This window comes from Macrobrachium nipponense, chromosome 1 (genome assembly GCF_015104395.2).
Source record: "Macrobrachium nipponense isolate FS-2020 chromosome 1, ASM1510439v2, whole genome shotgun sequence".
In the NCBI taxonomy this organism is placed as follows: domain Eukaryota; kingdom Metazoa; phylum Arthropoda; class Malacostraca; order Decapoda; family Palaemonidae; genus Macrobrachium; species Macrobrachium nipponense.
The window spans coordinates 57,317,908-57,330,292 of record NC_087200.1 but is presented as its reverse complement, the minus strand read 5'-3'; the positions used below and the strand labels follow the sequence as shown (position 1 = coordinate 57,330,292).

Here is a 12,385-nt window from a genome sequence, read left to right as displayed (position 1 = left end):
AGACCGCTGCTGCTGCCAGATTCCAGACGAGAAACGGCTGACAACTGCAGAGTCTGTAAAGAAACTAAATATCTCTCCCTCAGGAAGAACATTGTATCCTGAGAGAGACTAAAATAATCATAATTATGTGAGTAAGGAGGGAGAGACAGAAGAGAGCCATACCACCCACGTCCCATTCCAACTAAAATGACGGAAAGAGACGAGACAACAATCACGACTGGCCCTGCAAGCAGAAGAGAAGATCGCAATCGTCCGCTATTAAAATTCATCCTGAACATCCCAAAACACACACTCTGAAAGGCTAAAACATTACAAAGTTCCCAGACGTGTGAATACAAATATTTCCAAATTATCTTGAGAAACAAAAGTAAAACACTAAACCAAAGTAAGTTGATCCTGTCTCTCTGAAGGGGCAATACTCCCTTAGGAGATGGACCAGCCTATCACATGCAACGCAAGTGATGACGATGCAGAGGAAAAGTTGACTTTACTGCAAAGCATCTGTCTCAAGGAAGGCCAACACTGCAAACAAAGAAGGCTTTTCTAAAAAATGTTGATGTCCACGGAACCTATGGGCTGAATAAAAAGAAAAAAGCGCAGGCTACGATGAAGAAACCGGCTACGAAAAGGAGAGTGAAGCGGTACACCGCTCTCCAAGGCGGTAAAAGAAAGACTAGTGCATCATGGGGTTCTGAGCTTGGTTGATCCATCATATACACATCCACCTCATATATGCATGATGCAAGATGCCACAGATTCCTTGGTTTCCACCCAGCGCTAGAAGATTATCCTTTTGTTAAGACTGAAGGTTTGTTCCGTGTATGAACAAAGCTACTTATAAATCATCAGTCTTGAGCACTGCAGAGTAGTATCCACCAGTCAAACTCACACCCATTGAAACTTTCTCGTCCAAACCAGTAAAGGAAACGTCCACTGTACCAAGGTTCATATAATAGACTATGCCATTTTTCTGCTGAAATCCAGCAAAGGAAATACAGTAGCTCACCAGTATAATCAACTGTAGTACTATATCGTACTTCCAGATATATCAGTGGGAAATAGAAATTTCAATTTGAGGGTTTTCCCCTCCAGATTGAGTGCCGAACTGTTTCTTTATTAATTTACATTACTTTCATCTCTAAAAATTATGCTAAAGCCTTTAGTGTCCTGCAGTTTATATTATTAATAAGGCTTTAATCTTACTTTACGGGTACTGTTAAATACATGTAATTCCATTCATCAACTAAAGACAGTGATGATGTCAGTAAGATTCAGTCAGTTGATTACTTAAAGATTATAAATAGATTAAAAGATTGTAAACAAAACCAGAATGTAAATGGCACATGATATCACTGTTTATATTTTGTAATGTGAAATGTATAAATGAACCAAAAACTTCTTTCAGTTTTCTTCTGAAGAGGGAAAAAGAAACCCACAAGATGACTGAGTATAACTTGTTTACTTGTAAGTATTTACATAGAAATTTACTGGCCTTAACCCAGTCTGACCACCTACACATCTCTTGAGAAAGGTCCACAAAGTAATAGTGTTTTTAAGTAAATTACTATGTAAATACTTACAAGTAAACAAGTTATGCTCAGTAATCTTATGGGTTTCTTTTTCCAGTAATATAAATGCAATATTATTAGATACAGTAAAACAACAGTTATATTAAAATTATCATAATTCTCAGTAGTGGCAGTTCACGGTTATCAGCAGGGTGCTGATAAGCGAAAACCGCCATTAACTGAAACTCTGCGATTTATGGTTGATGGCCCCAATAACCAGGTATCAGCACCTCTGTTAGGTATGTTTGTTTGTTTGTTTGTTTGTTTGTATGGTGTTTTTAAGTTGCATGGAACCAGTGGTTATTCAGCAACGGGACCAACGGCTTTACATGACTTCCGAACCACGTCGAGAGTGAACTTCTATCTCCTGAAATACACATCTCTAACTCCTCAATGTAATGCCAGATAATCAAACTCACGGCCACCGAGGTGGCAGGTCAAGACCATACCGCTCATGCCACTGAGACACTATGTTAGGTATACTATGGGTCCATAACTATTATCGGCACCTTGTGGCACTGATAACTGAAACTTGGCCCATTATGGCGCCATAAATTGCGGATATTATGGTGATAGACTAGCGCCATAAAACCGGATTGCCATTAACAGAGTCCACCGATAACCGGGGACTGCCTGTACGTACAACTACTGCTCGAATTTTATGTATGATATCTATCATTGTAGCAACCTAATGAGGGCAAAATTTACCATTATTATTAGGGTTTATTAAGAGTGGTGTTAAAGGTGTCAGGTTGTTAAACCTGGCCGATTCTCAGTGTTGGCTTCTATAATAAGTATAAATAAAATACATTTTTATTCATTCCTCATGCATTGGAGAACTTAAGGAAGAATACCAGTCAATTAAAGCTACAGATTATGGCCGAGGTTGAATAAAACTAATAATATGCAGGTGAATGTGATGTCCAGAACTTGTGACATCCCAGTTACTGCTTATACAATCAAGTAATGTGCACTTTTAAAACTCAGCTCTGTTAATTTACAAGAAAATGATCCAAAATAATAATATTTCTAGCAACTAATGGAAATGAAGATGTGGTAGTACTCAGTTAGCCGAGATTTTGAGAATATAAACAATATCAAATGCAAATGCCATACGATGACAATGTATATACTATATTCTGTAATACAGTACCAATATGATAATAATACTTGCATTAAACTGTAATTGGATATAGCAAGCAAAACTACCTTTATTTAAATCATCATTATTTTATAAATGATATAGTTGTACTGTTCTACTTTTTGGAATATGTATGTAACAATATGCAGTAGACCCCCCGTATTCGTGGGGGATGTGTACCAGACCGCTGCAAATAGTTAAACTCCACAAATACGTAGTCTCTCTCCTAAAAATACTTATAACTGCCTATCTTGAAAGTTCAAATACCAAATGTATACCTTAAATAACATCCTACATCAAATTTACCTTAAATTATTATCTTATTACTGTATTAGTCTTTGAGATTATATTAATAATTAATATATTTCAAATTCATCTTCAACATTAGTACCCTTATAGATTTATACATACCCACTTCTAATACCCCCCCGGCCAAAACAGTAAGTGAAATTATTTATGAATTATTACAGAGACAGAGGGAGGGAGAGAGAGAGAGATTTATGTAAGAATCATTGGCCTGCAAATTGGTAACACTCGCACACCTGTCACAATTAAGTTAGCACATTTGACAGCTCTGGCGTCCAGCTTCTCTTGCAGTTCAAAACAAAAGATGAGAGAAAAGATATTTTCATATGCATTTTGTAATTGCAGTTATTATTATTATTATTATTATTATTAATATTATTATTATGATTATTATTATTAATATTATTATTATTAATATTATTACTATTATTATTATTATTATTATGTATTATTATTATTATTATTATTATTATTATTATTATTATTGTTTGAAAATATTAATAAACATATACATGTACCATAAAAATCCTCTCATTCCTCTCATCTCAGTGAGAGAGAGAGAGAGAGAGAGAGTGAGTTTACATTACTTTAATATACTATCACATACAAATTTTGTAATTACCTTTAATATATATTTTTATTATTAATTGAAAATATTACGTAACTGTACTATAAAAATTCTATCAGTAAAATGACAGAGAGAGAGAGAGAGAGAGAGAGAGAGAGAGAGAGAGAGAGAGAGAGAGAGAGAGAGAGAGAGAGAGAGAATTTTTTAGTATATCCTTTTAACTGCCAAGTTGGCAGCACTTACTAGAGGCCCACTAAGATGGCAACACTCTCCCACCCTTGCTGTCAAATTTTTGACATTTGTGACACTTGCCCTCCCCCCTCTTTCCAAGTGTCTTGTAAAAAGACTAGGAATGATATGTATTCCTTTAAAATATTGCATAATTTATTAATTTAAAACTTAAATTCCTCTTAATTTACTATAGTATTGTCTTTAATGAACTGATAATATTGTTTTTTACATTATAATAACATTTGAAAATTAGTAAAACATTATCACAAAAAAAAGAACTTTGGCAAGAAAGAATTATTAAATATTTAATATAATTTAATCTGATTAAACCTAATACATTAATTAGTGAATATTTATCATTAGAAAAACCTGCGAAGGAGCGAGTCCGCCCGCGAATACTTTTCTGATAGGTTCCATAGAAAAATCCACGAATAGGTGAGAATGCGAATATGGGGGTTGACTGTATCAGTTTCTTTCATAACAGTGTAGCCTCAGATGCTGTAATCTGTTATATCACTGGGCTGGTGTACATCAATTTTGTTGTATTGCACTCTGGTTTCCAAATTAGAATATTTTTTTGTATTTAAAGTTTATTTTATACAGGACAGTAGTATTATACATATTTTACCAGTGTTTTCAGTTATTCACTCTCTTTTGTCTAATTCCAGATTAGCAATAGCCGGAGCTCCAGTCGTTTCCTGGGATTTGTATGATACAGGTTACACTGAGCGCTATATGGATTTACCAACGGTCAATCCTGAAGGTTACTGCAACGGATCCGTCCTTGGTTACGTAAACAACTTCCCTGATGAGTACGTACACAACAGTCTCTTTTTCCAAACAGTATAGGAGTTGGAAAAATATAGCAGTTGTTTTTTGTCCAACAGCACAGTTGAGTCATATAAAAAAATAAAATTTCTTAATAGATTAGCAGATGAGCCTGAGCACACTGTTTTTTTTCCACACAAATCTTAAGGGCTACCCCAGTGAGAGACCCAGTAGTGTAATTAAACTAGCTAATAATGTTAATAGTAATGATAATGATAATTATGGTAAGCATGATTCTTAGAAATGGTAATGATACTAATTGTAGTATGCATAATTCTTATTATCCATGTCCAGGATTTTGATCTTATCTGTAATTTTACAGAGAAAATAGACTGCTCATCGTTCAAGGGATGATTGACGAAAATGTCCACTTTCTACATACTAATCAGCTTATCCAAGCCTTAATAAAGGCTGGTAAGCCATATCAACTCCAGGTAAGCAATAGTTTATATCATCCAAGGAAAGTGAGACCTGTATCACTTTTTTATTTTCTGAAACTTTTAAAATCATCATTGATGTAAATCATTGAATATGAGAGAAACTTTATGAGATCAGTGAAACCACATTATTATTGGTTAATACTATAGCATTTTTACTTTCTTTGGAGTAACACCCTCGTCACTCAGAGCTGGGAGGTCTTCTAGCTTTTCCATAGGGTCTGGGCAAACTGCCACTCACCATTTCTATCACTGCCAAGTAATTTGGTTTGTAGCTGTCATTATTTATTATTATAAAACAGATGTTGTATATCCATACAGCAAATTAACTTAATTAACTGTGCTTCATTGCCCAGTACAGTGGACTCCTGCTATATCATGGTTCAGCATTCACAGCTTCAGTTAGTCACAGATTTTTCTTGTGGAATGTAAATCCAAGTAAATCACAGAAAATTCACTTATTCATGAATATTTTCATAGAGCAGTATTCGCTAATTACTGTATTTTCAACTAATTTTTACACTACATTTTTTATGATACAAAAATTATATGCTAATTTTCAAATAGGCAACCCCTGGTTATTGGTGATCTGGTTTTACGATGTTTGTCAAGCGATGACAATAAACTGGATTTTCGGTGGTGATATCAGCACTGATAACCAGGAATCAGAGTTGTTATCGATCATTTTCGGTTATCAGTGATTTTCACTTATTGTCTCGCCATCGGGAACGGAACCCCTGTTGATAACCAGAGATTTTCTGTATTAATAATAATGTAAACACAGCGAAATATCTATAAAATATTTTATTAATGCATATATAAATATATAACATGTTTTGTGTTGAAGTAAAATCTTTCAAAATTGGAAAACAGCCCTTTCCTGGATAATTTTTTTTGTACATTCATAGAACTCTCATGAGCTGTAGGTATTAAATTATATAATTTAAGCATGATTCACCATCATTTACGTATATGTAGTTACATTGCAAATCTTTCTTTCTGGCAGATATACCCTCATGAGCGACACTGTTTACGGCAGATGGACTCCAATGAGCACTATGAGACTAAGCTGCTGTCTTTTCTCTTGAATTACCTATGATGGAGATGGAACTTAGTCCCAGAAATCCCAGTGTTGTGGTATATTAGTCTCACAGCCACCATGGTTTGCTGATGGTTGTTTTGATGTTCATGAAATGTGTTGTTAGTGCTTTTATGCTTTTTATAGAGACAGCTAATTCAAGTGGTGATGAATAAACAAAACTGATGTGACTGAACTGGTGCATAGCTGGTGAAGGAATAATAATAATGATGATGGTATGCCTTTGGAACCTATTGGCAGTGGCATTGAATACAGTAAGGTTTGTGCTATCAATTTTAAGATGAATGCTGAATTGTGCATATGATTTTAGAAAAAAAAAAAATAAACGTTCCCCAAGAGTCATTGAGCTTCTTCGAACTCCTCAGATGTGCTTTAAGTGATGTGAACTTATTTGTTGATATAATTCTTAGTTGAGCATGGAGTCGAACGGATGTGATAGATAAATATATTATCGGTTATGTTAAGATACGGTGAATTAAGTCAAGTGTAGATAAGTAGGTCTGGTGAATATTTCATCATTATTAAGATCTAGTTGAATAATTTTAGTGTCCTTTGTTATGTCGGTTATCCCTTCTCAGACTATTTTTACATGTTGATGATATAAGACATCAGCAATATGGTGATGTTTTTTATACTGAGATCTGATTTTGAAGTTGTTTTGTTGGTGGTGAACTAAAATAGCAGCACATTGACAGCGAATATGTAAAAAAAAGTTTTGTTGTTTCTGCATAGTGTAGTATAATGCATTCTGTCTGGTTTTGTGTGTGTGTGTGTGTGTGTGTGTGAGAGAGAGAGAGAGAGAGAGAGAGAGAGAGAGAGAGAGAGAGAGAGAGAGAGAGAGAGAGAGAGAGAGAGAGAGAGAGAGATTAGGTTCAGTCCAGTATCATTGTTGCAGTCATGACATCCACATTTGGTTAGTGACTGTAAATAATAAAAAGGTAGCTCTCATTAGCATAGGCATGCACAGATCAGTGCTTGATAAATTGCCTTTTTAATACTAATGCAGCTTAATGACAAAAATAATTTTCTTGAAGACTAAACATTGGGTGCATACACCTGTGTCCTTGCAAGCAGTTAACGTAAATTCACTTAAATGGTAACGCTTTAACCTTTTTATCACGCTAATGCTTTGACCTAGCACACAAGAACAGTTTTGTTCTTATCTGTATGTATAATCAATGTTAGGAGTGTCCCTTTGTAAGATTCCAAAGATGCAGAGGAACCATAACCTAGAAAACTTGGAGAAGGCTATATGGTATTTGGCTATTGAAATTTTCATGATGTACCTACAATGTACAGTACTACAGTATTGACATTTATTATTAGTATTCACTAGTTTGAGAGTAGTTTCCATGAATTTTGTAATGACTTTGCTCTATCTTTCATTTATTTTTGTTTTGTACTAATGAGCTGCTGTAAAGTAGATAAGGTTTTCTAACAGGTATTATACAGTATGGGGCGAATTTGAATTTAACTAAGGTACTGAATTGAATCTGAATACTTGATTCATTTGTAGTACTATTTTTGGTAAGGGTATTTTAAATGTAAAACTGCTCTAAATTGTAGAAAATGTTTGTCCCTAAATTAGATAGCCCTTTGGAAAATCATTTGTGTCTTGGAACAAGTCTTGTTTATTAGTTGTAATTCTATAATGGGAAAGAATTTTTTCACTATCAAGTATGTGTATTATATTTTGCTCCTTGTAACTGTATAGGTAGATTGAGTATACTCATGCTGAATGCACTTGATTGTGTAGTCTAAATTCAAGTGATGTGATGCTGTGACAATGTCAGATGGTTTTTAAAATTTTATTTTAGAAGTAACCACTGTGATTTCTGGTTACCTAGAATTCACTGTTGATTTATTTTATTTTGATTTTGAAACTTTTCTGTAAGGTTTTAGTTCTGCTGAAAGTCAGTTGTTTGTGTTTTTTTTTTTTGCAATATTGATGGAATCCAGTATAATTCCTACACTAGTTATGGTAGATATCAACCTTTCAAAAAGGTTTTTCAATTTTCCCAATTTGTTTCTCCTGAAGTTTACTTTTTTAATCATAATTGTGGTGCTTAGCCATTTCATTTTTAACTGTGTTCAGTATTTGTTCACTGAGTTGATTTTTCCTCCTATGATATGAAGACCAGTGTGGTCAGCCATATTTATATTGATAGTGGAATTTTTTTTTTCAATGGTAATCTATTTTTGGGGCAAAGTGTATTATTATTGATGTGTTGTACGCTATACCTGTAGCTACTCAAATGGCTCAGATATCAGGGATGAAGACTCAGGCATAGTTGGTATGATTTTAGTTTTTGCCATTTATTGTAAGTGCAAATGTACAAATTGGGAACTTGCATTAGGCATATTCATGTATCCAGTATTTGTTCACCATTTTGTACATAATTGTGTGAATGTCATTGTTTTATACTCTGTAAATTTATGATTTTGGCATCATATTAAACAATGCTCCTGTTGGTCCAAGCACTTGGCCATTTCAAGATTGGCTTCAAAACATTGTGGTATTTTGTGTAATAAAATTAATACAATGACTCTGTAAAACCACTAGATTTGTAAAGTCATTTATATTCTCCTAATGCTGTAATCTCATGAGCATTTTACAGGATATTTCCAATTTATCAATGAATAACTACATTTTGGGATTGAAGGTCAGTTTGTCAGGGTTCAGCTTACAGCATAGTATGAGTGGAGTGTTACAGTAAGCCCTATATTCGTGAAGTAATCTGATGTCTTGGATAGTTATCTTGGCTTATTTTTCCTGTTTTTGTTCAGTTATACTAACTCCAAAGTCCTTAAAATCTTGCAATCCATCACTTAGTCTCAGAGCTTTAAGATTAGCCATACACTTGTGGTCCCTAAATAGTCATTGTCGTTCAATTAATGATGCCGCAGAATTATCGATGTATTAGTCTTATGATGATAATTATTGGTTTAATCACACTTTATAGATATATACTTTATATATACCATATTTTTTGTTTGTAAATATTTTTAAAACTGCAGTGAGATGAAGAAAACTGAGCATGAAAACATATGTGAAAGAAAACCATTTCTTCAGAAGTCAATAAAAGCCTTATAAATGCTTAAGTGATAGAAGTAAGACTAGGAATTAAATAGCTTATTGTGCAATTGTCATTTGACTCCTTTTGTTTTTGGAAGATAGCAAAATTTTCATGTATCAAATTTGCTACTGAAATTTAACCTGTACTTTTGAGGTTAAGCAGTAAATACTAGTGACAAGTTAATCTTCACGCATTATACTAGTACTGTGCTTCAAGACAGAAGTGAATGTAAAATTTGAGGGTATGTCTGATAGTGATTCATTTGGAAAGTAAGTTAAAGGAAGGCCATCTAATTCTTACTTTGTGTGAATGATAGAATTGCCTGTTGACTTTCATTTTTAATCTGCAGGGTATGTAATGTGAGTGGCCTTTATCTATGATGAGTACAATCTACCATTAGAAAATAATGTAGCATTGGACCTTACACTTTCATCATTTACTTTTCTAAAAATATGACTGTAACTCACCTAAGAAAGTTAAAACTGTTATTAACAGGTGTATCAAGAACTGTGAAATAGCAGGGCAAGGTATGTGTGTATGTTTTGTGAGCTAGTCCAGTAGTATATGTATATATTAGTGGGGCCATGTGGGAAGCCCTTCTTACCATTTTATATGGCAAGATTGAAATTGTAATTACTAGGCTGCACAAAACTAATTGCTAAGTTAGGTGTTTTGTTGAAAAGTTTTGCCATTATTAAGGGACATATCCTTCATTCAATTTTGTTTTAACAGTACATAATCTGTTTTGAAGCAGGTAAAATCCATTTAGTAATTTATATTGGTATATTCAAGTGCTGATCAGTGTTATACCTTTTCACTAGTAATGCAAGATTTCATTTTCTATGCAAAATAATTTATAAATTACTAATATGCAAGATGCTTTTTTTATCTGTAAGTTCCATTATATTTTCCAGATAAATTTAGAAGAAACTTTTGTACTAATTGATGAATAATATGTATTAGGAAGCTGTTAAGTTAGATATTCTGTTTATGATGTTATGCTTTTGACACATTTCCATATTTTTGTCAGATATGGTGATTTTTTTTTATCATACTTCAAATGGCAAGGGTTTTACCTTTATTCCAAGTTTGAGATTTACTTTATCGATTTATTTTAAAGTAATGTTTAGTAAATGGAAAAAATGTTGAAGGTTTTATCTTCATTCTTTATTCAAATTTGTTGTGTTATTGGCTTAAAATGTATGTCCTGTTGTTATTTGCAGACACTTCAAATTTGCTGTATTTTTGCTTAAAATGTATGTCTGTTGTTTTTGGAGGTGTCTGAACAAGACTGTAACACCTTATTATTTCCTATTTTACAGTGTATAGCATCAATTTTTAAAAGAAATTAACTTGCTCAAGACCTTTTTATTATCTTTGTGCCTCTGACGTTGTCATCACCATCATTTATTACTGTATTTAGTATCCCGTGACAATCTTACTTTCTCGCCTGTGTTAGAACAAGTTACTACAGTATGGTTAATACCATTGAAAACTTTAGTTTATAACCTTTTCAGAACTTCTTTATATTAGTCAGTTTATTCCTTGTGTGTATGTTGTGTATGTTAAATTCTTTGTTTTGCATTAAAGATTTAGGTTTATACCAGTAAGGTCTGTCTGTAATTGATGTATCACTAATGTCTTTACCAATCTTTGATAATTTACTTTAACTTGGAGGTTAAACATTTCACCATGCAGATATATTTGTTAGGGTATGAGCCACATTTTGCAGGAACAACAAAACATATGGATTAGTATTCAGCTTTTCATCAGACTCGGTTCTTATGTTTTTTTGCAATTCTATGAAAAAGGTTTATGTATTGAAAAATATAATTGAGACTAGTAGATGAATTTTTTAAAATTAAAACTGTCAGGAAATTAAGGCTTATGTATGAAAAATACAGGTTTGAGTTCTCTGTTGATTTTGTAATTCTTTGGAAATGTTGTGCATTGATTGAACTAACAACACTTTTTAATTGTTTATTCAATGAGAGGACATTTTACCATGTATATTTATATACTGATATTGTAAAATTCACAGTTATTTTGTGATAGTCACTTTTGCTGATGATCTCATTGCATTGAGTTTCATTTTTATTAATTTCAGTCTTCTTGCCATGACTTTCCTTTCTTTTTTAAAACTAAATTTCCATGAAAAAGTTTGACACAAGTCGCACTTGTTAAATTTTGTGGAACTTTATTATTAAAGTTTTGCTTGAAAATCATTGAATCTGAGTTTTAATTTTTTTCCGGAATATGAAAAAGGATGCACTGATGTTTTCCCCTAAGTTTTACTTTAAGCTTACCAGGAGCAAACCTAATAACTCTAAATTTAAGGTGTTTTGTTAACTCAATTCCATATTCTTGGCTATCGTTTGGCTAAAAAGACTTCATTTAAATTTCGGTGTAGAATTCAGTAGCTGTATTCTATCACTTGACTGATACTTTGTGATTCTGTTCAGTACATCATCAGACTTGCTTCCTGGTGTGATGTATTCTGTAATGCTTCATATTTCACATTTTATGTACCAAGTGTGGTTTTTTTAAAAGCTACATCATATAGCTTTATTCAAACAGCTTAAGCTACACCATATCATCTTTCCCACCATAACAGTAAAACTGCAAGGCAGCAGTTTCCAGTTATTGGTTGTGGGCCTAATCTTTTACTAAAAATGTACGACTGCAAGGCAACAGCTGTCCTTCAGTCGCCTTTTACGACACACAGGACCTATGGTGGTAGTATACTCTTACACCCCTACCACAGGGTGTTAGAAGCTACACCATATAGCTTTATTCCAACGGCTTTAGGCATATAACCAAAAACCTTAAATTTATTTAAACAAGAACATCGATGTAAACAGTAAAAAATACATTAACCCATTGCATTAGATATTGTTGTTCCAGTTTCATAAGCAGTATACAGTGGCACCTCCGTATTCGCATTCTCCAGATTCGCGGACTCACTGATTCGCGGATTTTTATCTGGACCATATCTACCCATTATTTGCGGTGAATTCGCCTATTCGCGGGATTTTCTGACAATAAATAATCACTAATTAGTGTATTTTGATGTTATGCCTCAATACATTTTTGATACAAAAATAATTTACTAATTTTAAAATAATATTGA

At 33.3% G+C, this 12,385-nt stretch overlaps 1 protein-coding gene across 1 annotated transcript in view; it reads left to right on the top strand.

Annotated features, from left to right (window-relative positions):
• LOC135219325 (dipeptidyl peptidase 8-like) overlaps positions 1-11,485 on the top strand; it is a 257,424-nt gene extending 245,939 nt beyond the window's left edge. The window contains exons 15-17 of the mRNA XM_064255989.1: positions 4,483-4,626; positions 4,965-5,076; positions 6,086-11,485. Of these exons, the coding sequence (XP_064112059.1) occupies positions 4,483-4,626; positions 4,965-5,076; positions 6,086-6,178 (349 nt within the window). The 3' untranslated portion in view covers positions 6,179-11,485. The remainder of the gene's footprint in view (positions 1-4,482; positions 4,627-4,964; positions 5,077-6,085) is intronic.
• Positions 11,486-12,385: the final 900 nt, after the last annotated feature.